The sequence below is a fragment of the Argentina silus genome (assembly GCF_951799395.1).
Source record: "Argentina silus genome assembly, chromosome: 16".
Lineage (NCBI taxonomy): Eukaryota > Metazoa > Chordata > Actinopteri > Argentiniformes > Argentinidae > Argentina > Argentina silus.
In genome coordinates this window covers 6010890-6035416 of record NC_139670.1, presented here as the reverse complement: position 1 = coordinate 6035416, position 24527 = coordinate 6010890, and the positions used below count along the sequence as shown (strand labels likewise).

General features: G+C 45.6%; 1 protein-coding gene across 1 annotated transcript in view; it reads right to left on the bottom strand.

The window, feature by feature from the left end:
* The window catches only part of ca10a (carbonic anhydrase Xa), a gene marked incomplete at its 3' end in the record, with an annotated part of 87377 nt that extends 63326 nt beyond the window's left edge, over positions 1 to 24051 (bottom strand). Inside the window, exons 1-2 of the mRNA XM_083688077.1 lie at positions 23916 to 24051; positions 13615 to 13689 (exon numbers count right to left, since the gene is read on the bottom strand). Coding sequence (XP_083544203.1) covers positions 13615 to 13689; positions 23916 to 23976 — 136 coding nt within the window. The 5' untranslated portion in view covers positions 23977 to 24051. The remainder of the gene's footprint in view (positions 1 to 13614; positions 13690 to 23915) is intronic.
* Positions 24052 to 24527: the final 476 nt, after the last annotated feature.

Sequence of the window (24527 nt, the reverse complement as noted above, 5' to 3'; positions counted from 1 at the left end):
GAGGTGAGCAAAGGGAGGAAGAGAGGATGAACTACCAGAGAGAGAGAGAGAGAGAGAGAGAGAGAGAGAGAGAGAGAGAGAGAGAGAGGGAGAGAGAGAGAGAGAGAGAGAGGGAGAGAGAGAGAGAGAGAGAGAGAGAGACAATGAGAGGGAGAGAGAGAGAGGGAGAGAGAGAGAGAGAGAGACAATGAGAGGGAGAGAGAGAGAGGGAGAGAGAGAGAGAGAGAGAGAGAATGAGAGGGAGAGAGAGAGAGAGAGAGAGAACTACCAGAGAGAGAGAGAGAGAGAGAGAGAGAGAGAGAACTACCAGAGAGAGAGAGAGAGAGAGAAGAGAGACGATGAGACAGAGAGACAAAAGGAGACACAGAGACACAGAGAATATGCACAAAAAGAGAGACTGCACATAAAGGTGTGTATGACATTTCATTTTGAAAACCGAAGAGATTATTGTGTTAAGAGACATGGTAGAAATCAAGAGAAGCAAACTGGAAACACAGAGAAGCAAACAATAACATATAATTGAAGTATGTGTGTCTGCTGTGGGTTTATGGGGAATGGTATTGGATAGGCTTTTCCAGAGGAGATGTATAGGACCACAGGGGAAACCTGCACAAAACAACACTAACAGATGTGGAGTCGCTGAAACAAAGGGGGCCCCGCTGATAGCACATTTAAACAATTACTTCATGTGCTCTCCTATGCCATATGGTTGACACACACACACACACACACACACACACACACACACACACACACACACACACACACAATGTTCTAGAGATTCTCTTAAACCCTCCAGTGTTAAATTAATGAAGTATTTCCTTGTAATGACAGCCAAGGCAAATGTTATCCACAAATTAGCTGGGCATATTTACAAATACAGGATGCCAGCCTACAGTATGTTGTAACTAAAATCACAGAGAAAAAAAAAAAGATTTAGGATGAGTTATTGCTTCTTAATATAAATACAGTTGCTGTAAATGCTGTTGCAGTGTGACAATGTTATTGCTCGGCGATACGCCCGGAGGTGCCAATTACACACATGCATGTGAAGACATGATGCTGCAGGAATGCAATACAATAACTCAGACAGCAGGTGTTTGTGATTAGTGTGGTGTACAGCCAGAATAGGAGGCTGTCACCATCAGCAGTATCCCCCCCCCCCAGGCCATAACCGACTAAACCCCACTCACGGTGTCAGTGTGATGGTGTGTGACCAGGCTATCAGTGTGGTCGTTCATGTCATCACTGTGGCCCTGTGTGACAGTAAGCACACATGTCATGCTGTGTTATTGCCTCATGTGGCCGACTATATTCAAGGTTGAGAGCCGGGGGAAGCAAGTAAATTATATTTTGGGATGACAGTTGTTTTTATTTTATGAAATGAAAGCCTCAGGATGAGATTTAGTCATAGGTGGTTACAGGACTCAGCTGTATTGTTGATGATTTGCAAAAAACGCAGAGGTTCCATGACACCTGACTACCTATAGTGGGTGGATACAATTCGCTCTGTGAAAACCTGTAATTGGGTTTGTTTCCTGTTTAATTCCAACGGAGGAAGTGAACCGATTCATATTATTGGTGCCTGAGCACTGTTGTACCTGACCACTGTTCTAGTCCACTGCCTGGACTAGAAGTCAGCTCAGAGAACAAAGTTATAGCAGGGATCAGAGTGACCCTGAGTGCTCTCCCCTCCATCTGGTTTTAATGAGTGAAATATTCAGCAGTCCTGTCCACTCAGCCGACACATACTCACACACGTACGTACACGTGCGCGTATGCACACAGACGCACGCATGCACACACACACACACACACACGCACGCACACACACACACACACACACACACGCACACACACACGCACACACGCACACACACACACACACACACACACACACACACACACACACACACCTATAAATCACAGTGAGCCCGCCCAGGCTCTGATTTGTTTGCAGATGCTGGTCTGCCAGAGTCATTCGTCTCCCTCACAGCACCACGGTCGCTACGCCCCTACACAGCTCATAAAAACTCTGGGTGAATTTACATCTCGCCAGGGCATAAATAGCTCCCCGGGACTCAGTGCTGACAGGCCGACATGCACTCCTCTTGTCCAGAGGGGAGAACGGATGGGCTCAAATGAAGTGAGGTGATAATGAAGGAGACATCAGTGAAGTGGACCTGTGACTGCAGAGCCTGATGGCCTGCCTCTCCTGATGGCCTGCCTCTCCTGATGGCCTGCCTCTCCTGAGCGCTGAGAGAGTGACACCGTTTAGACTTGACCGCTTCCGGGTGAGACGCAACAAATGTGCCGACACATTCTACTTGATGTATGAATTGTCTTCTAGGGTTAGGGGTTAGGGTTAGGGTTAGGTTTAGAGGTTAGGGTTAGGGTTAGGGGTTAGGGTTAGGGTTAGGGGTTAGGGTTAGGGTTAGGTTCTAGGGTCCAAGTTCCAAAGACAAACAAATGAGAAAAACAATGTTTTGAAACCAAACATGTAAATGTACATTGTGATTGGACAAGAACATGTCGAATTTAAATTCCAATGCATTTTCTTTCATATTATGCTACTACAGTGAATTGAACCCTGGTTGAAAATGACTATGATAATCTATTACAAGTCCAGGTCCATGCCCTCCACTGTGACTGCTACAGTACTACGATGAGAACCCATTTGTATGAATGTAAAACAGTCGGTTTTCATGTAATTGATTCATTTCCCTTGGCAGCTGCTCTATGATTGATTCATTTGGCCTATGGTACGATCCCTGCATCGAGGTAATATCATAATCCCACTTTACTCTGATATTCATTTATACAGTTATAAACTCCTGCGTGTGTGAGGACGTTGAGAAAGATGAGATCAGCTTGAAAGTTGCTAACTAAAACTTTTCTGAAAGGTTATTATTGATTTATTTCCCCTGCCATGCATGATAAACACCATTCATTCTGATCAAGGCAACATTTTATGAATGTGTCCATTTATGGTTGTGTGCTCAATCAGGCAGCAGGAGGGAAAGGTTACGCCAAAGAGCTTGTTGGATGAGTTCTATATTACTGCATCAACAATATGTAGACACCTTACATGCGTCTGTCTGTCTGTCTGTCTGTCTGCCTGTCTGTCTGTGTGTGTCTCTCTCTCTGGCTCTCTCTGTCTCCCTCTCCCTTTCTCTCTCTCTCTCTCTCTCTCTCTCTCTCTCTCTCTCTCTCTCTCTCTCTCACACTGCACATTTCTGCAAACATTTAGAAATGTAATATAACAGCCTTCACTGGGGCTGTACCCCAGGCCAGTAACAGAAGTGTGCTGTTGTAGTATACATGTCATCACCTATACAATAGCCTTTTCTCAACGGTTAAGGAACACTGCCCCTCGCTTCCTCTCCTTCGTCAATGCATTGGAGGAGGAGCTCGAGGTTCCTTCTCACAGGTCTTCTCCTCGGATGCTTTTTGAGGACGACACGAGTGGACGACGGAGTAGAGGAGGCGAGGAGGAGAGGAGGCGAGGAGGCGAGGAGTCGTGTTCCTAACAATTGAGAAAAGGCTAATCCATCACTTCCTAGGTAGGAAAGACGTCAGATGGACGCTTCCTTTCTCGTTGATCACATGGCACTATCACTCCCGCTTCACGCCAAACAGTGATGGATCATATAGGTGATGAAATGTATAAAACACCGTCAGTCAAGTGGCAGACCAGAGAGAGGCTTTGGGCAGACACAACTAGGTGTTTTTATCTGGATGGCTCAGTACACACCGCAGACGGAGGTAAAAATAGATTTGAACCCTAAACGTGCTCTGCAGCGCCGCAAGCCGCATGTGAGGCCGCGCTGCTCATGGAGCCGGTCTCGCATGGCTCATAGACAACTGTGGGAGAGATTCAGCTGCGGCTGACGGATGACGCTTCCATTACGGATCCGCAACATGCCCAGTGTGGTTTTGGGGTCAGGCATTAACTTTGAGTGCTTTGACCGGTAAGGGTTAGAGTTAGGGTTAGGGTTAGAGTTAGGGTTAGGGTTAGGGTTAGGGCTAGGGCTGGGAATTAACTGTGGGAGTGTTAGAGTTATGGTTAGGTTTAGGAATAGCTTTGAAGTGGTGTGGGTAAGTCTAAGTTATCAGGGGAATGTATTTGCAAACCTTAGCAACAATAATTAGCGACAACAAAACCACTAAAAGCACTTTGTCAAAATTCCCCCGAAGCAGATTCAAACCCGCAAGTCTTGGTTATCCACCCTCCGCCCTCCCCCACCTCCAACCCACCACCCTCCGCCTTCCCCCACCTCCAACCTACCACCGAGCAAAGCATTTTTTGGCAGGTTATGATACAGGGCTGACAAAACACAAAACAGTCACGGTTGAGGGAGGAGGAGGAGGAGGAGGGAGGAGAGGGTGAACATGAATAGTTATGTCATTATCAGCCTATTCCAGTGGGATCCTACTGTGCTTTATTCATGCTAATTCGTCTTCTTGTCCTTCCCCAGATTTGTGGGCTGATTTCTTTAGCAATGGGGGTCATCTCTGTCCCTGGCTCCATATCCTCATTACCAAGCCATGTCTGTGAGGAGTCGTCTGGGACAAGAAATCCACAGCAGCAAAACTCCAGTTGTGAGGCTTTGTCAAACAGCGCCTCACTGTATTACCTGGCATTAATGGACAGCGTCAGTTTTCTCCTGATTCCTAATACAAGGTGTATTTACATTTGGTTATCTCTCAAAGTCGGGCAGAGGGCGAAGGGGAGGTGGTGCAGCTCCTGTGAGGGTGATTGGATTTCTAAAAGTAGAAAAGGGGGAATTTAACTAATTTGTCTGACTGACAGTGGAGCTGCATACTGTGGTGATGAGCTCGGGAGCCAGTAAAGCAGAGGGAGGGAGAGAGAGAAAGAGATTGAGAGAGAGAAAGAGAGAGAGAGAGTGTGTGTTTGTGTGTGTGTGTGTGTGTGTGTGTGTGTACGTGTGTGTGTGTACGTGTACATGTGTACGTGTGTACGTGTGTGTGTGTGTGTGTGTTAGAGAAAGCGTGATAAACAAAGAGACATAGAAAGTAATTATAGTGTGATGGATGGGTGTCTTCCATTGATCTGTCTGTGTTTAAAGGATTGAAGGAGCCAATGTCTCCTGGTACAATCAGTCTAATGTTTTCAGAATTGCTTCCACTTTACTTTACAGGCGCCTGACTACCCTGCACCAAAAGCTACTGTATGCCTATTTCTGCTTCACTTAGCACAACAAAGAGCAACAGTATGCAGCTTATTCCGACATCCGTCAGAACACAGCACAACAACAGCAAGATAGCCATCATCCATGATGTCATACGCTTCCCGGAATTTGCATTCCGCCACTGTTACACCCCAACCCCCAAGACAAATACACATAACCTAGGTGATTCACCCTCCATAGCTTTTTCCATTTGCCTGTCCGTTTGCTATTTTGGCTATCTGAGAGAAATCTAAAAACAAAACCTCCCAAATATAGAAATCTATATTGTGATCTATGTTTTTTTATTTTTTTTTCCTTTTTATTTTTTCACTCTGCAAAAAAAATAATTAAAAAATGGAGAGACACAAGCTGTGACATAAAACATCTTGTGGCGGCGGCGGCGGAGGCTATACATGCCGTTCATTTCCCCGGGGAGCGTGTGAAAATGCCTCGCTTGGCAGTTCCGACGAGCAGTTTAACATAACACGGCTTACAAAGGTGGGGTAAATCAAGGTAAGCCTCTGAAAAGACATTACGACAAGCATCAGCAACCTGGAGGCTCTGTGAGTCCCTCCTAGGAGTCCCTCCTAAAGACCTCTTCATCCCCCTACCCCCCTGTGCAAGTTTCTCTCTGAACTGTGACGTTAACGCTGTACAGGACAGTACCGTACAAAAGGCAGGTGAGAGGACTTGGATATTCTTCTGTATCTTGGGCCTTCTTCATTCACTCCCTGCTGTTTCTACTTGTGAGAGATCATGTTGAATTTACTTGGAATTATTCTTACTACCAGTCATTTGAATATTGCCTGTTGCAGTTCTGCAGCTGTTCAAGCAGTAAGCTCCTTGGCATGCCACGTTCATTAATCCACACGCAAACAGTGGCGTGTTCTAATACCTTTTGCGGGATCTACTGATCTGTAGTCTTTACTGAAGTTCTTCTTTTTTGATATAATGTCAGTTTTTTTGCTCACAAACATTACTCACAAAACGCATATAATATAAATCACAAAATCGTCTAGATATTACCAGAGACATTAATATCCACTGAATTATTGAAATAGTCAGACGCTTCCACAAACATGTGTTCACACTCCACTCAAACCAAAGATGTCCTACAGCAGAGTGGTATATTAAGATGTTAGGGTTAGGGTTAGGGTTAGGGTCACCAGAGGGGTATATTAAGACGTTAGGGTTAGGGTTAGGGTTAGGGTCACCAGAGGGGTATATTAAGACGTTAGAGTTAGGGTTAGGGTTAGGGTCACCAGAGGGGTATATTAAGACGTTAGAGTTAGGGTTAGGGTTAGGGTCACCAGAGGGGTATATTAAGACGTTAGGGTTAGGGTTAGGGTCACCAGAGGGGTATATTAAGACGTTAGGGTTAGGGTTAGGGTCACCAGAGGGGTATATTAAGACGTTAGGGTTAGGGTTAGGGTCACCAGAGGGGTATATTAAGACGTTAGGGTTAGGGTTAGGGTTAGGGTCACCAGAGGGGTATATTAAGACGTTAGGGTTAGGGTTAGGGTTAGGGTCACCAGAGGGGTATATTAGTTATTATTATACAGTGTCAGGAGACACTGTTCTTTAGGTGGTTCTAATCTAACGGCATTTTGCTATGATTTGCACAGTGAATGACATTCAGACAGGAATAAGACATTTGTGGTATAAATCTGAAGAAATTGGCAACATTTCCAGGTTGTAGAAGCTTCTGTGTCCACGAAGTGACAGCAAAAGAAATCCATCATCTGACTGTAAAAAAGGACAATGAATGTCAAGACACACAGAGGTATGATCAAGAATTATGGAGTGATAAAGAATTTATGCGGCATTAAAAACCACTTGAAGTCAGTGATGGAGAGGGATAATACAGACCAGCTCTGATGCTGCTTTTGATCGATGAGCAGATGCTCAGTAATCTACATACTGTGTCAAATATGGATGCAGCTCCATGTTGGTTGTCTGGTCTGGTTTAGTATTGGTCATGTGAAGCAGCTCTGTAATCCTCCGTGGCTTTCTGGATGATTATGTGATTGACAGCAGTAGGGAGTCACACTGGCAGTGGAATTGAGGGATTTTGAGAGGTGAGAAAACTGCCAGTGCTCATCATTGGAGGGTAGCGCTGAACCATGAGTCACATTTTCAGGCTTGAGGTTTTCTCATTGCACGAAACCCCCCCCCCCCCGCCAACCCCCCCACCCACACACTCACCTCTCCCCCACCCACCTACCTCTCTGCACCCATCCAAGTTCTCTCCACTCAGCCACCCTCTGCTCTCCTCTACACAGCTTTTCCCTCAATTCCTCCTCTCCTGTTCTATTCATTTTATTTCACCGTCCCTCTTGCTTTTCTGCCTGCTCCTCTCTTCCATGTCTATCCCTCTATTCTCCACTATTCCATCCTCTCCCCTCCTCTCTTCCCTCCCCTCCTCTGTCCTATCCTGTCTCCTGTCTCCTCTCCTCCCTCCCCTCCCTTGCCCTCCCATCCCTGTCCTCCCCTCCCCTGTCCTCTCCTCCCTTGTCCTCCCCTCCCTGTCCTCCCCTCCCCTCCCTCCCCTCCCCTGTCCTCCCTTCCCCTGTCCTCCCCTCCCTGTCCTCCCCTCCCCTGTCCTCCCCTCCCTGTCCTCCCCTCCCCTCCCCTCCCCTGTCCTCTCCCCTCCCCTGTCCTCCCCTCCCTGTCCTCCCCTCCCCTCCCCTGTCCTCTCCTCTCCCCTGCCCATCTCAGCCCTGCTGTCAGTCACTGGAGGGTAAATAAAGGGGAGGTTATGAGGGCCATCCTGCCTAGACCCCATCCATCACCCATCCACTTAATACCCACTGCTGTCACTGAGGCCACTGCTCTGTGTGTGTGTGTGTGTGTGTGTGTGTGTGTGTGTGTGTGTGTGTGTGTGTGTGTGCGTGTGTGTGTGTGTGTGCGTGTGTGTGTGTGTGTGTCTGTGCCTGTGTGTACCTGTGTGTGCCTGTGTGCTTGTGTGTGTGTGTGTGTGTGTGTGTGTGTGTGTGTGTGTGTGTGTGTGTGTGCCTGTGCCTGTGTGTGTGTGCCTGTGTGTGCCTGTGTGTGTGTGTGTCATGCCTTTCACTGGGGAGGAGTAAATTAGCTAGTGCGGATGTGTTAGCTGTCCCCTGGGCGGCTGGACCAGCCGTGACTGACAATGAGTGGATAATATCATTGTCATTCCCCCCATTTTTTCATGGGTATTTTAGAATACACAGTCTGAGTCAGACATGAACTATAGGGTTCTCTGAGGGTAACAGGAGCCGACAGCAGCAGCCTCATAATGGCCCTGCGCTGCAACCACTACAGCTTCAGTCATGTCTGAGATCACATCCATATGGTACAGATATTGACAGTTGAGCTCAACACGTACCTTTTCAAACACACACCCACCCACCCACCCAGCCAGACAGCCAACACAGGAGCAATGAAACACGCAGCACATTAATAATCTGTATCAATCGGTAACGATTTAAGTGTGGGTTTATCAGAGGGATTTGAAGGCATTCCTCTGTAAATTATGAACAGAGAAGGAGCTTAGTACGGGCTTCTTTTCTCCATCTGTCTTCCCCTCTCCGTGGCTCAGTCGATTTGTTTGGTTTGGTTTGTGTTTGTGTGTGTGTGTGTGTGTGTGTGTGTGTGTGTGTGTGTGTGTGTGTGTCTGTATGCGTGTGTGTGTGTGTGTGTGTGTGTGTGTGTGTGTGTGTGTGTGTGTGCACGCGAGTGCGTGCGTGCGTGCGTGTTTGTGTGCGTCGATTTGTTTGGGCTGCCTTTGAAGTTGTGAGCACTGTGCGTCCTGGATCAACCGATAACCCGTCATCTGATACAGGCAACACACAACGCTAGGATTGACTGGCACAAACAAAACCATTACAGGGAAAAAGTCCTCTGAGAGACATGCTGAGATGGACATCGCAGAGAGGCTTCGCATAAGAAACTCATGTAATCCACCATGATCCCGGCAATATGGCTACCATGTAGGTGGAATTAAAGGCTATCGGTAGGCTATGGAAATGCAGTGCATGGACTCATAAATGTAAGTTCAAATTAAAACTGTGCATTGACATAAACTTGTGATGTACGTATATCTGATGCTCACAAGTTGAAAACAAAATGTGCCAATACTGTTTGTTTATTTACCATATGACACTAAGATGTTCAAATCATAGTCCAACTATAACGGTCAGACAGGTGAACCCAAGTGTAAAACACAGCCTAAGAGACAGGATCAGTGAAACCCCGAGCTGGGGTGTGTTTATTAAGAGAAGGCTGACTGAGCCGATATGTAGACAGGTAGTCCGGTAAGGGTCAGGCAGGCGGTTGGTCAGGCAGGCAGGGGTCAAACAGGTAAGCTGGCAGGCAGACAGGCAGAGTTTAGGTAGGTAATCGGGTTGACAGACAGGCATAGGTCGAGTAGGCAGGTGGGCAGTCGTACACACAAGAGGTCAGGCAGGGAATCGGGCAGTCATGCAGGGGAACAGGCAGGTAGGCGGATAGTTGCCCAGGCAGGGTTCAGGTAAGCAGGCAGGATAGTGAAGGTAGAACCAGGTATTTATGGCAAACGCTGGTAATGGGGAACGGCTGGTCATCTGACTCCTGCACACCTGACACCACTCCTGAAATCAGCCTGACTGGTCGAGAGAAAGAGAGAGAGAGAGAGAGAGAGAGAGAGAGAGAGAGAGAGAGAAAGAGAGAGAGAGAGAGAGAGAGAGAGAGAGAAAGAGACTGCCCTCTACCTAGAGGTCACCAGAAAAGTCGCCACAGCAATCCTTCTGACTCATGCCTAAATCTGTCCAGACAGTTGGAATCCCATGGCACGCCCTCAGCAGACCGAGTCTCCGCATCTCCATAGGCCATACCCTCACCATTGGGGAGAGCCTCGTCTGACCCAATCAGAAACACCCAAGCATGGTTCCTCCGTCAACCTCGCATGTCTGTGAATCCTTAATGCACGTCCCTTCGCAGATCTGACCTGTGTGCCAGAAACAAGCATGGCAAAGTGCTATTGGATATCCATTTTCCCCCAATAAACTGCCAGTCGCAAATCAGCCCCTGCCCCCCTGTGGTATTCTCTCTGTTCCTTTAATTGGGTTTCGATCAGCAACTGTCACTCCGAGAAGCGATTTCTACCTGCCAGACACGCACAAAGTACCTGCCAATTAGCATCCTCCATTGATTATGAGCGGCTTAACGGGAGTATTAAGTAGAAAGCCTTTAAGGGGATTTTTCAGGACACTGGGTTTTTGGTGAGGGTAGCTCAAAAACCTGTAATTGGTAACGGGGTCCTTGTTTCAGAGTGGTATAGCGTTGTCTGAAAAATGTATCATTTGTTCATCAACCCTGTCGTTGCAAGTAATCGGGTGATACAGTACGATGGTCGTTTGAAATAACAGTTGGTTACTAAACAAGCCTGCGAGGGAAGCCAATGGGATCTGACTGAATCAGGGCTGTTAAAGTGTGACCTGGAAGGAATAAATGACGACATTCAACGCCGCTACAACGGGACGGTTATCGTCCGTTATTCTGTCAGCAGCTGAGAGGCTTTCGGATCAGATCTAATATTTGCTGTAGTTCAAAACAAGAGCTGTCTAGCAATCATGGAAACAGAGGAATGTGTTATTTGAACATTATGTTCACTGTGACAAAAGCTGGTCGTCTACACCCCCCCCCCCCCCACCCCTCCCCTCTCTCTCTCTCTCTCTCCATCCCCCCCACCCCTCTCTCTCTCTCTCTCCATCCCCCCCCTCTCTCTCTCTCTCTCTCCACCCCCCCACCCCCACCTCTCTCTCTCTCTCTCTCTACACACCCCCACCCCTCTCTCTCTCTCTCTCTCCACCCCCCACCCCCACCTCTCTCTCTCTCTCCCCACCCCCCCACCCCCACCTCTCTCTCTCTCTCTCCACCCCCCCACCCCCACCCCTCTCTCTCTCTCTCTCTCTCTCTCTCCATCCCCCCCCCCCCCCATCAGGGACCTGCCGTGGTGAGGGTCTGTGCTCTGGCACACCACGCCATCAGAAACCTCCAACAGTAAGATGACCAGCAGGCAGCAAGCCCCGCCACGCCTCGAATGTACCCCGCATCTTGCTCCAATGGTGCAGAACAATATACTTTTTAAAAAGAGAGAGAGGGGGGTGGGTGTGGGGTGGGGGTGGGGGTGGAGGGGAGAGAGAAGAGGAGAGAGAATTTTGAAATAACAACCTAACCGTATGAGTTGCGGGCAGGGGGATCTGAGTGTTAAACAATCACTTGAATGCAGCCCAGTGTCTTCTCTCTGCTTCGCAGGTTCATCCAACCACCTCTGGGCAACACACTGGTGCCCACATCCACCAGCCTCTGCAGCTCCAGATGGGTCCTTTTTAACCACACACCATAACCATAATCCTAAACCATAACTGGGACCCAAATCCAAACCCTAGATTAAAAACAACTGGTTTAATGCTTCCTCATTAGTTGTCATAATACCGCCTCTTGTGTCCTTCCTATGGTCATGTAGTGGTGATTACCGCGGAGCCTGTGTCTGCTCTGTGCCTGTTCAGAAGGGCTCCTCCCTGGCTTGGTGCTCAGTCTTCCCCTCCCTGCCCCCCAGCTCTGAGAAACCCACAGGATTTATCTCCTCCTAAACCACTTGCCAGCAGAAGTACAAGATAATCTTCTGAAATAGGATAAAGAGAATATGAAAAAAAAAATATATAAAATAGATACACGGCAATAACAAATTACTTTGACCTTTGACCTGAAGAGCACAATCTCACTGCTCAATAGATGCCATACTGTACTAAGAGGGGATGCAGGACTACATGCTCCTCTTTGATAAACGCTAAAGCTAATTGGAGAAGCTCAGAAAGGGCACATTATATTCCAAAGGTCAGCTATTGTGACATAAGATACAAAATGGGATTACTTTATCATTGTAACCTTACACAGAGCTTACAACTCGGCGTCTTACTGCTCTTGGTTAACTGAACGTCGCAGGTTCAAGTAGGCTTTGGGGCAATTTCGCTGGACAAAAGTGGTTTTAGCGTTTTTTGTTTGCTAATTATTTTTGCCAATGCTAATGTTGGCTAATACCTTCCCTTGTCAACTTCCCCTTAGCCTAAGTACTTTTTTACCCCTTAGTAGTGCTTTATGGAAATGTACAGATTATACTCAATAGTAACACGCGGAAGGGTGCGTTATGGTGGCCTTGCTCTACCGTTACTGCATGCATGTTTTGCTAGCAGAGTGTGTTGCGATATGGACACACGGTAACATCTATATTTTTTTGTGTATTTTTTAGTCTCTAAAATATCTGTGGATTTAATTATTTTTAAACCAGCAAGAAAACATGAGAGTGGTAAACAGTTAAACAAGGCAACAGTTGTGAAGGTCAACATTAAAAACACTCACTCCAGATTCCCTCCCACTCTGGTTACCAACGAGGTGTGCTTTGTGTATACAGTAGAATATCTATCATCGGGGCGCTCAGTGACGTAGCACACTAAGGTCCTTACCATATCATCACAAGGTCCCTAGTCCAATTCCGGCCATTGACATATCCTGCATGTCATCCCTCCTCTCTCTCACCCATCCTTCCTGTCAATCTCTACTATCTCTATCCCAGTAAATCAGAAATGCCCTTTTAAAAAAAAAAAAAAAAAAAAAAAAAAAAAAAAAGAATATCTATCCTTTTCCTTTTCTTCCCCAGTTTACCTTAATTTTTCATTGGGTTTAAATGTCTTGCTCCTTTGTCAGGCACCGTCAAATCCTCTGTACCGAAGTGTCATCGATACAGAACTGGAGCAGCTAAATCAGTGATGATTCTACCTTTGCACAGAAGGATCATGAATAGCGTATTAGCTGTACCAGCTGCCCCGTGGTTAGTGGGGCGAAAGGCCTGTGAGGATTGGAGAGCTGACATTATATCTGAGATAAAGCACTCGACAACGACAAGGTCTCTTAAGCACCCTGCTCTGTCTCTGACAGTTAACTCAGCTGTTATACTGTGTGACATGCACATTCACACACACACACACACACACACACACACACACACACACACACACACACACACACACACACACACACACACACACACACACACACACACACACACACACATGGCAGACCTGCAGGCCTCATTAAATGTTCCAGCCCAGAAAAGAAATATAATCTTGGAAAATAATTGGGCTGACATATACTTACTCGGAAATGTAAGAGGCAGAAAAAAACCTTATGCACCTGTCAATCAATCACCAACAAAACAACGTCAACAGTGAGAGAAGGACACAAAACTTCTCGTAAGAATAAATTAAAAAAATTAAAAAAAACATCGCCCATGGCAAAGTAGTCCATCACCGTGGTAAACATACCCAATGTTACACTTTCAAAAACACAAGAGTTCAATCTTCGAGAGAAAAAAAACACATGATTCTTAGCAGTATGTCAAGAGCCTTACCTGGTACAAAGCTCCCCTGCACAACCTCCTTGTACGCCCACCACCCCTCATGAATTTTTGGTTGGTTTGGCTGAGCTGTGGGGGGGAAAAACAGAGAGCAAAGATGTCAATCACATGCATTTTAACGTGAGACAAGCGAGACGTCGCACTCCGACGTTCACACGTCTTGATTTCAATATTCTTGTTTTCATCCTCGTTGTTTCCGACCCCCCTCCCTAACCTTCTCAGCGAGAGACCTTTGCAAACACATGATCTCTGAAGACGCCGAAGACGACAGAGAACAAACAAACCTGGAATTGAAAAATCCTCACCCCCCTCCCATCACACATACAAACACACACACACACACACACACACACACACACACACACACACACACACACACACACACACACACACACAAACACTCCCCCTTGTATGTCTCTTCAGGTATTAGTATGGAAATGCATTCTGTCATGTTGTGTGAACTGTACAAGACAGTTAGAAGGCAGATTAGAGGAGGCTGGTACAGTGTAATCGAGGTGACTCAGTAAAGGTCACACTACAAAAGGAAGGTGGCAACCCAGAATTACCAGGCGAGGCTTCTGGATATTGCTTTTTACATCTCAACTTTTTTTTTTGTTCATTCAGTGCCACAGCAAAGCGAGGTTTAATAGAAGGGCTCGGAGGTTGCCTTGCCTTGCCTCGTTTAATAGGAGTGGAGGTGGTGAGACTTCCCCTCCAAAGACTGGCCAGGTGCTACCGCACGAGAGTGGTTCAATTTCAGAGACGGACGAGGGGGTGGTGGGGGTGGACGCGGAAGTAAAAAAATGCTATTTTCTTCAAAGGCAATCGACTGGACAATCAACATTCTCGACTCAAGTCTGGAGCCCAGGGTTTCTTCCCGAAGGGAGATGAACAGCTCCCAGCTCCAAAAATGATGTTTCCAATCCTGCTGGTTGACTTGTTCCTCAAAATGACTAATAGCTTTTCCCTTTCAATGCAAGATGAACTTGAAGTAAACACCACCATTGATTCAAGTGTGTCTAAATCACTGCACATCGCAATACGCTATTGGACAACAACAGAGAGTCAGTGTTTCCCTTACCCTGTACTTAGGCAGGGCAGGGCAATTGGTTTGAGTACCAATTTTGAGACAGTGGTGATGGTATGTCCTTGCTGGTAATTGCCTTCACAGGCAACCAACTTGGTGACACTTTATTTGAATGGTCACCCACAGGCTGAAATGGTTGCTGTTAGCTTAGCTTGCTAATCCACAGGTACCTTGTCAGGTGAAACCTCCAGAGGACAAAAACACAGTGAAGGGTAAGAACCAATAACACAATTTAATATGGTGTGTGTGTGTGTGTGGGTGTGTGTGTGTGTGTGTGTGTGTGTGTGTGTGTGTGTGTGTGTGTGTGTGTGTGTGTGTGTGTGTGTGTGTGTGTGTGTGTGTGTGACCCTAGGGACCCTTGTGTGTGTGACCCTCACAATAGGTAATATTAGGAAGGAGCATTGGAGGAAACCAGCGGACATGAGCCTCTTACACGCTGCATGAGAGGCTGTACTGCATGAAGCTACATCTCTGTATCTCTCTCTGAGCTGGGGGCTAGCATGTTGCCTCCACCAATGGCTTTTGTGTGGGCAAAAGATGCCTGAGAGCAATCTGTTAACAAATGGGGTCCCTCATTAAAATACGTTAGCGATGTATCTGTTAAGCTCCATTTTGTCATGCGTACAGCAGTGCAATGGTTATCCATGTGAATTATTCAGCATGGTGAGATTGAGACAGAGAATTGGAGACATTGTGGAATGTCTGGCTGTCATGTCTGTCGTGTCTGTCATGAAGGTGTTCTGGTGTTGCAGAGAAAGCAGTTCGCCTACAGATGAGACATCATCACACCTGCATCTCCTCAGGAGGGAGAGAGAGAGCGGGGGAGAGAAGAGAGAGAGAGAGAGACAGAGAGAAAGTGGAGGGAGGATGAAGAGAAGGAGGAAGAAGGAGCACAGAGGAGGACAGCAAAAAAGTTCTGTCCCATTTCCCACACAGCTTGGCCGTGGTCCTGAAACACACTTACTGGCATCAGCAAAAAGGAAATGCCTCCGATCTATAAAGGGAAATGCAGACAGGACTCAGAGAGAGGGGAGGAGGGAGGGAGGGAGCGAGGGATAAGGAGATGAGCATGGTAAAATGATAGATTGCTGTTCATTTCTCCTGCCCCAAGCTGAACTCCAACAGACAGTAATTATCATACAGGTAAAACAGAGTGAGTCACATAAAGCCATTCATCACTGGTTGGCTGCATATCAATGAGCCAGTATTTATATCAAGCTACATCTACTATCAAATTAATCAACCAAGCAGGGTCACATGAAATTACTATACAACCCTTTTATAAAAAATAAACCTGCCACTATGGTCCAACAGTGCCTCCAGATATGGTCCCATTCACTATTCAGGGCGAGGTAATCAGATGGTTACACCTGAAGGTATTCAATGCCTACAGAGCATGGCTCGACTGATCAATACTGATCAACAAATCAATAGATCAGGTCAGATCTCCCAGGCTAACCTGCTACAACTGGAATCCAGACCTGCTGCAGTCTGTGAAGGCCTAATGCAGATCAATTTACCATGTGACTGATTGAACTCCTCAAACTAGAACCAATTTTGTGGTTGTGACTTGAGCATTTCCCTGCAACCCCCCCCCCCCCTCTCCCCCCGTAAACACAAAGAGACTCAGTAAATAAACACTTCATTTTCATATAGAGTAATTGTCAAACTCTACCATTAATATTCACCATGACGCTGAGGCAGTCCAGCAGTTTACCCATGCAGGGGGAGAGAGAGAGAGAGAGAGAGAGAGAGAGAGAGAGAGAGAGAGAGAGAGAGACAGGGGAAAAACTGAGGGAGTGTGTCCATAAATGAAACTTGACCTTGCAAACAGCTGTGCTTACTGACTTATGAGATAATTATCTCTCACCCCGCTACTGTTGGTGGGTCCCTGTAATGGCCCCAGCTGTGTATGAGAGTGTCTATGATTGTGTGTGTGTGTGTGTGTGTGTGTGTGTGTGTGTGTGTGTGTGTGTGTGTGTATGTCAGAGACCCAGCCCCCGAGGACACTTTCAATCAAGCCAAAACATCCACAATTGGTTTCCCATCTAAAATGCAGTGTGCAATATGTTGTGTGTTGGAGCTCATCCAACACTCCTCAATCTTCCCCTGCTGGCTCTGGAGACACGAGACAGACAGACAGGCAAGCAGACAGGCAGACAGACAGACAGGCAGGCAGGCAGGCAGACAGACAGACAGACAGACAGACGGGCAGGCAGGCAGACAGACAGGCAGACAGACAGACAGACAGGCAGAGAGACAGACAGACAGGCAGACAGACAGACAGGCAAGCAGACAGGCAGACAGGCAGGTAGGCTGGCAGACAGGCAGACAAACAGACAGGCAGGCAGGCAGACAGGCAGACAGACAGACAGAGAGACAGGCAGGCAGGCAGGCAGGCAGGCAGACAGACAGACAGACAGAGAGACAGGCAGGCAGGCAGACGTCTGTGCAGTGAGCTGCCTGCGCTTCAGCACTGCAGATGACTACTGCAAAGGCTCTGCATCTGTTGAGATGAGTTGTCTTGTCATCATTATAAATGGATGTGTACAGTAGATCTGTTGTGTTATTAATATTATTATTATTATTATCTATTTGTTGGATCTGTGCAGTTCAGACACTGAGGCTAGAAAGAGCTCTCTCTCTCTCTCTCTCTCTCTCTCTCTCTCACTCTCTCTGAAAGTGTTTTTTGTTTTGAAAATTACAACTTTTTTGTCTTTGTAATTACGAAGAGAAGGTAATTTTTCAAAAACGTTTTAGAAACTAACTACCGCTTTAGAAACTAATAACTGAAATAGTTCCTGAGTACCTTTGTCTTCCTTTGTTATGATCATGATAGTGCTTGAAAATCATAAAGGTACTGTTCATCTGCCACTGCATCCAGAACTTACCACACCTAAACTGTGTATATGCATCTGTCTAGCTGGACACAGCCCAAAGCCCACACTGTCCACTTGGTTTATTAGGAAAACTATAGTAATACTGGGTAAGGCCTCCCTTTGCTCTCAAAACAGCCTCAATTCTTCGTGGCATTGATTCCACAACATGTTGGAAACATTCCTTTGAGATTCTGATCCATGATACATGATTGCATCACGCAATTCCTGCAGATTTTTCAGGTGCACTTTCAAGCTGTGAATCTCCCGTTCTATTGCATCCCAAAGGTGTTCTATTGGATTCAGATCCGGTGACTGGGAAGGCCACTGAAGAACACTGAACTAATCATGTTCATGAAACCAGTTTGCTTTGTGACATGGTGCATTATCATGCACAAAATAGCCATTAGAAGATGGGTAAATTGTGGCCATGAAGGGATGCACATGGTCAGCAACAATACTCAAATAGGCTGTGGCATTCAAGCGATGATTGATTGGTATTAACGGGCCCAAAGTGTGCCAAGAAAACATTCCCCACACCATAACACTACCTCCACCATGAGAAGGTGTACAGGTGTTTCTAATAAAGTGCTCAGTGTCGGTGAGTGTGTGTATAAATACAGTATATATATATATATATATATATATATATATATAGTAGAATTACATTTATGGCAGCACAGTTTGTCAGAAGTAATAATGTTACATAACTATCTAGATGAGTCCTACTTTGAGATGAATTAATGATATTTAATATTCAGTGCAAAAGATTAGGGTTGAGAAACTCTCCTATTCAAGAGCAACATGTTGTTGCTATGTTGTGTGTGTGTGTGTGTGTGTGTGTGTGTGCGTGTATGTGTGCGTGTGTGCGTATATGCGTGTGTGTGTGTGTGTGTGTGTGTGTGTGTGTATGTGTGTGCGTGTGTGTGTGTGTGTCTGTTTGTGGTGTCTGTGTGTCCATCTGTGCATCCGTGTGTGTGCATGTGTGAGTTTGTAAGAAGTAATGATGTTACATAACTATCTGGATGAGACCTACTTTGAGATTAATAAATAATGATATTTAATATTCAGTACCAAAGATTAGGGTTGGGAAACTCTCCTATTCAAGAGCAACAGTGAGCTATGTTGTGTGTGTGTGTGTGTGCGTGTATGTGTGTGTGCGTGTGTGTGCGTGTGTGCGTGTGTGTGCGTGTGTGCGTGTGTGTGTGTGTGTGTGTGTGCATGTGTGCGTGTGTGTGTTGTGGTGTAATTAAGGCCTTTGAACTAGATCAATTAGGTTTGTTAGAGCGGCCGGGACCGGAGTTGCCCCCCCTAGAGGCTGCCTTGGTCCGCCCCACAGTATCATGTACCACAATACACTATTACGTAATCACAGTGATATGCCAGTAATGCATTTTCAGTAATACACTTTTTCAGGGCCGGCGCACAGAAGGTTGTGTCAATAGGCTGCAAATGGTGCAATTGTATTACAATGCAGGCATGATCAGGAATTATCTCGGATGAAGGGTGACTGCTAAATAAACAAACTGCACTGTATCTTTCTGGAAAGTGGATGCTGGCTGGATGTTGGATATTCATGCCTCTGTCTCACATCCACCCACATACTGTATACAATATACAATAGAACACACACACACACACACACACACACACACGCACACACACACACACGCACACACACACACACACACACACACACACACACACACTACTGTATATCCCTGTTACTGACACACATCTGGACAGGATTATCAGATTAGCGGCTAGAGATTTTGCTTTCCTGACAGGGTCTGTATATGATGGTGGATTGGGACACCAGGGTGGCGTTGTGTTCAATCTCCTACACACAGGGTATCATGCTTTCTTATGTGCTTACTGTACGTCTTACGCTTGCCTGCAATGTGAAGCCCTGGTGAGGCCTGAGCTGGATTGGAATTTCAGCCATGTTCTACTTCGGTCGCGTGCACACACACACACACACACACACACACACACACACACACACACACACACACACACACACACACACACACACTCACACTCTCGACTCCCTCTGGTAAATTACAGCTGGTGTGGAGGTCTTCTCATTCTGACAGGCTGATAGACTTGAGATCCCTGAGCAGCAGATGTGATGAGCTGGGGCTGCTTGGGCTCAGAGAGGGTGGTCACCATGGGTCACACACACTTACGACACGCACGCATGCATGCACACACACATACACACATACACACATACACACATACACACACACATGCACACACGCACACACACACATACACAGAAACACACGCACACACGCACACGCACACACACACAGAAACACACACACACACACACACAGAAACACATGCACACGCACACACACACACACACATACGCACACACACACACATACACACACACACACACACAGAAACACACGCACACACACACACACGCACACACACACACACACACACACACACACACACACACAGCACGGCCATGTGGTCCAGACAGGCAGGAAGGGACAGGAGTGAGGATACACTGTGAGCGCCCGCGGCTGTGGGTTTGCAACACGAGACACATGGCTTGGTGAAAAAGAATGATTGCGAACATCCTTTGTGACATCCAGATTGTTCAGTGCCATATGGCTGGCTGGTGTAGACACTGAGGTCTACTTGTGTTTTCGTGTTGTGTTAAATGGGTTTCTTCACCTTCTGTTCTTAGATTTTACAAGAGCTCTTTTTTTTCTCTTTGTTGAGGAGGTACGAGTCGGCCTCAGGAGATGGACTTAGGGGACAGTATATACTGTACATCACACCTTTTTATTTATTTATTTATTTTTACTCGAGTAGACTTCAGAAATCCATGTGAAGAAGAAAACTGTTTCAGCTAAATGTTTGCATGCAAGGAAAACAGTGTGATAGATAAGCAGTAAGCAGTAAGCACAACCATTATCCCATGAACTCACTCAAAAACAGTGGGTTTAGCTTCAGGGACCCAGAGGAAAATTAAGTCATTCATTACTGCTTTCATAAACCTTAAAACATTTCCATTAAGGTACAGAACCGAATAAAACCCTCTTAATTAATCCAAAATATTCCATTTACTACTTACAAAGGTGTTCTGCCTACTCAGACTAGAGAGAGAGAGTGAGAGAGAGAGAGAGAGAGAGAGAGAGAGAGAGAGAGAGAGAGAGAAGGGCGGGGGGAACCCGCAGTCATCCAGTAGGTCTCTAACATGAAAGGGAATGCAAGTCATGTCGAGCTTTTGAAGCAAAGTCTGAAATAAGTGTCGTTTTAGCCACGGTGATGGATAATGCCTGAACACAACACCTCAGCTTCTCATTGTAGTGAAAATACCTCGCTCCTCATAGGAAGAGAGCCACTCTTTCGCTGAGATTGGAAACAGTATTCAGCTTCAATTAATTATGTTTTCATACAGCACACTGCAGTGAATGGATCTGAACTAAATTCTCCTTTTCTGACTGTGAGGTAATATAACGCTAACCAGAGAGAAGTTTGGAAATTACATCTAGCCATTTCAGATGCAGAGACTGTCATGTTATTGGCCATGTCAGCTGGGCTAAGAGGGAGAAGCCTTGAGCCACAGCTAATGAGTCACTGAGTGGTCAAATTGTCTCCTTTGAGACCCTCGCAATTACGTGATGATACGTGGTCAATCATTTTCTATTAGTTTCCAATCTAAAGTCTTCAGACTTCAGCTAAGCCAATGATCCCTTTAACATGCTTTGATGTACATGTGGGGGGTAACACGATTGACTGTGTTGTGTGCTTATGCCTTATTCCACTCTGTTGAACAATGAATCCTGACTTGAGAATCCGGACTTACCCTGCAATACTACATTTATGTCCATTCATATCAATGAATTACACATAAGTCAAGTGAAGCCATCAGATAAGTGAAGCCTAGTGAAATTGTGTTGTCCTTCCCAGTGATTTGTGAATGGAGGGCACACATTAACATCACAAATAAAAGCCAATAATACAAAGTCCATTCAGACTTCAGTGGACAGAAAAGATGTCTACATGTACTGTAGTTGAACAGATGGGAAAGGAGGATGGCATTGTTAATCTGACACATACTGTACAGAATTCTACCTACAATGGCCTTTTCAGCAAAGTCCAAAGAGACCTTAAATGTGGATAAGTGTGAGTCGTTTGTTTGGGCTAAAAAAAAAAAAAGGGCTTGGCCACAATCACCTCAGTTTAACTCTAGCATGGTTGAAAGTTGGCTTGAGGTGATTTGGCAACAAATGTTGAACACATCTTTTTGAGCCCCCATCACTCCCATTGTTTTTTTTTTTTATGATAGCAGTGGCTAAAGTTAGCTGAAGCTAGTAGTGGCTATTTAAACAACTCTGAAGTTTCTCCTGCCCATAGACTACTTTCAAGGTAAGGAAACATCTGACTATAAGTAGAAAAACCATGAACCAACCCTTTAAGGTTGGCATTAGGGTATATATACGTTTGCACATACAGTGGTGTTCAGTCATTTCTAATGTTGGTAGCTTCCAGGGTCAATATACAGTGAATTCAACAAACCTGGGACAGTAATGCATTTTTACCATTCAGCGCTGCAGTGTTGGAATAGGTTTAGCCAAATGCTACATTGACCTACCTGTATGTTGGTTTAATTATGTAGATTATACTTGTCAAAACTTGACATGATAAGGCATAACATCATGATGGGCTACATCTTCACTATATTAGCATTGAGTAGCCTAGTTTTAAAGGGACCCCAGTGAATTCAGTGTCCAATATAGCACAGTAGGCCTACAACAGGCCTACATTGACTTAATTCCCACGGGTATCAAACTTCTGTTGCCATGGGAAAAGCGGTCCATTTTAATTCGGTGGGCATTTGCATATTTGGCAGGTAAAGTACATGTGCTCAGTCTCAGCAGCCAATTGCTTATGAAACACTCACGTTATCACGACACTGACTAAGCAATTCAATAACTTCAATGCATGGATCCAATAAGGTTCAGTTTGCTCAGCAAACGATGATGTCCACGCATCCTTCCTGAAAATGCAATTGCTGGAGACACATGGGAGGAGCCTAGTGACGGTAATCTTCATGACTAGGCCTATTTCAAACCCGAGGGCAGAGATGAAGAAATTATGTTGTGCGTAATGCATACGCTCACACAGAGAGAGTGATGAGCGAGGGAGGGGATGGGAGGTTTTGCGCGCAGCCAAATCGTAACGTGCCCATCCCTTGTCAGGGCCAGATTCTCAGGTATATCACGCACCCCTCCACGGGCATAATACCTGGTTTTAATAAGAGATTCCTGCAGTTGAATTTGCCTATATAATAGATCCAGCAAAGAGCGCAACAGTAAATCACATTTAGGAGATGATAACAATTATTTCTCAAAAACCTAAATGATATCTAATGTATTAAATTATACATAATCGTTAATATGGACGCAGTTGTTTCCATAGTAGAGTACCAATGGATCTGTTCTGTTAAGAGTCGAGGAGGAGACGCACAATGGCACAATTATGCATCATTGTAAACAGCGCTTGTTGATGCGCACAATATTGTCCTATTTGTTCTACCTCGCACTAATTCGACACTGGAGTCTGGAGTCGGCCACGATAAAGACGAATCAATATGTCTGTGTCATCTCCTTATCAGCGCACATTCACCCCAATTAACATTGTTAACTGTAATAGCGGGGGAACACCCATTGCATATTGCGCCAGTGCCCAATTAGCCCACCCCGTACCCACCCTCAGTTCAATGTTTTAATGCTCGATTATTGCCCGTGTTGTCTCAAACCATACACAAAAGCGTTGACAAAAAAATCGACAGAATTGGTGATATCACCAAACTTTTCATTTCAAGCATTAATCAAATTCACCGACTTTCACAATTGGCAGAATGTGCGCACACAGTTACATACACAATAAGAAAATGTATGCACCAGTTATAGATCAATAATAGACTACAACACGTCAATACATAATTGTATCATTCTTATATCCTCTCAATAGTGTGAAGATATTCGTTTTGTTAACGCCTCTTTCAAATTACTATCAGCTGTCAAATACAGCTCCGATATTTATGTATGCTGAAACAATCAACACAAACTGCAGACCCTTATATATGCTGGGAAACAGTCTTCCATGTAGGGCGGCTCTGTCAGACATTATGCCCTAATAATGCATTTTTAGTAGCCTACTTTTCACTGTGGAGCTTATTTTCTTTTAAACATTGTGCAACTTCATACCAGTTCGTTCTCGTTATAATCTGTCTTTTTTCTGTCCCACTTGGGACTGACTATAGCCTATGTATAAGAATGCTGCTGACCATAACTTACCTGATATACAGACGATGAAATTGGCCTGAAGGATGATAAATATTTCCCAAATTATATCCATTCTCTGTGTTCATTCCAGGTACATTACGCTCAGAAAAAACGGGGCTATATCAGTTGCAGATGTCGAGTCTTTCCAGTCTATATCCAGCTGTACACCTTCCACGAGGTATTTTCCACATAAGACACATATCAGGTATATCTCGAATACATGACGCCGCACTTTGCCACAGAACTACAATTCCAGAGAGAACGAACAGAGAGACAGGTATGTATCCCCGGCAAAAGTCAGTCGGTATTCACGGTAGTATTCCAGTTTGCCCCAGGACCCTCCATAAATGTACTCCTCTCCCGCCGGTCGCACTTGAGAAGACGGGTCTCAGTCATTCCACGTTAAACACACCATGGTCTTCTTGATCCAGTCCCTAGAAAGAGTTAGAAAGAGAGATGGAGTGTCCAATTATGAGTTGAAGTTTAAAAGTGTAAACCCTCTAGTTAAACTATGGAAGAAAGCAGATATACAACTCTGTCCGGAGTTTACATTGACAGAATGGGGCACAGAGAACGGGACTGTGCGTTCATCTGCAAGGGGGCGTGCTTCGCTCATTTTCACTG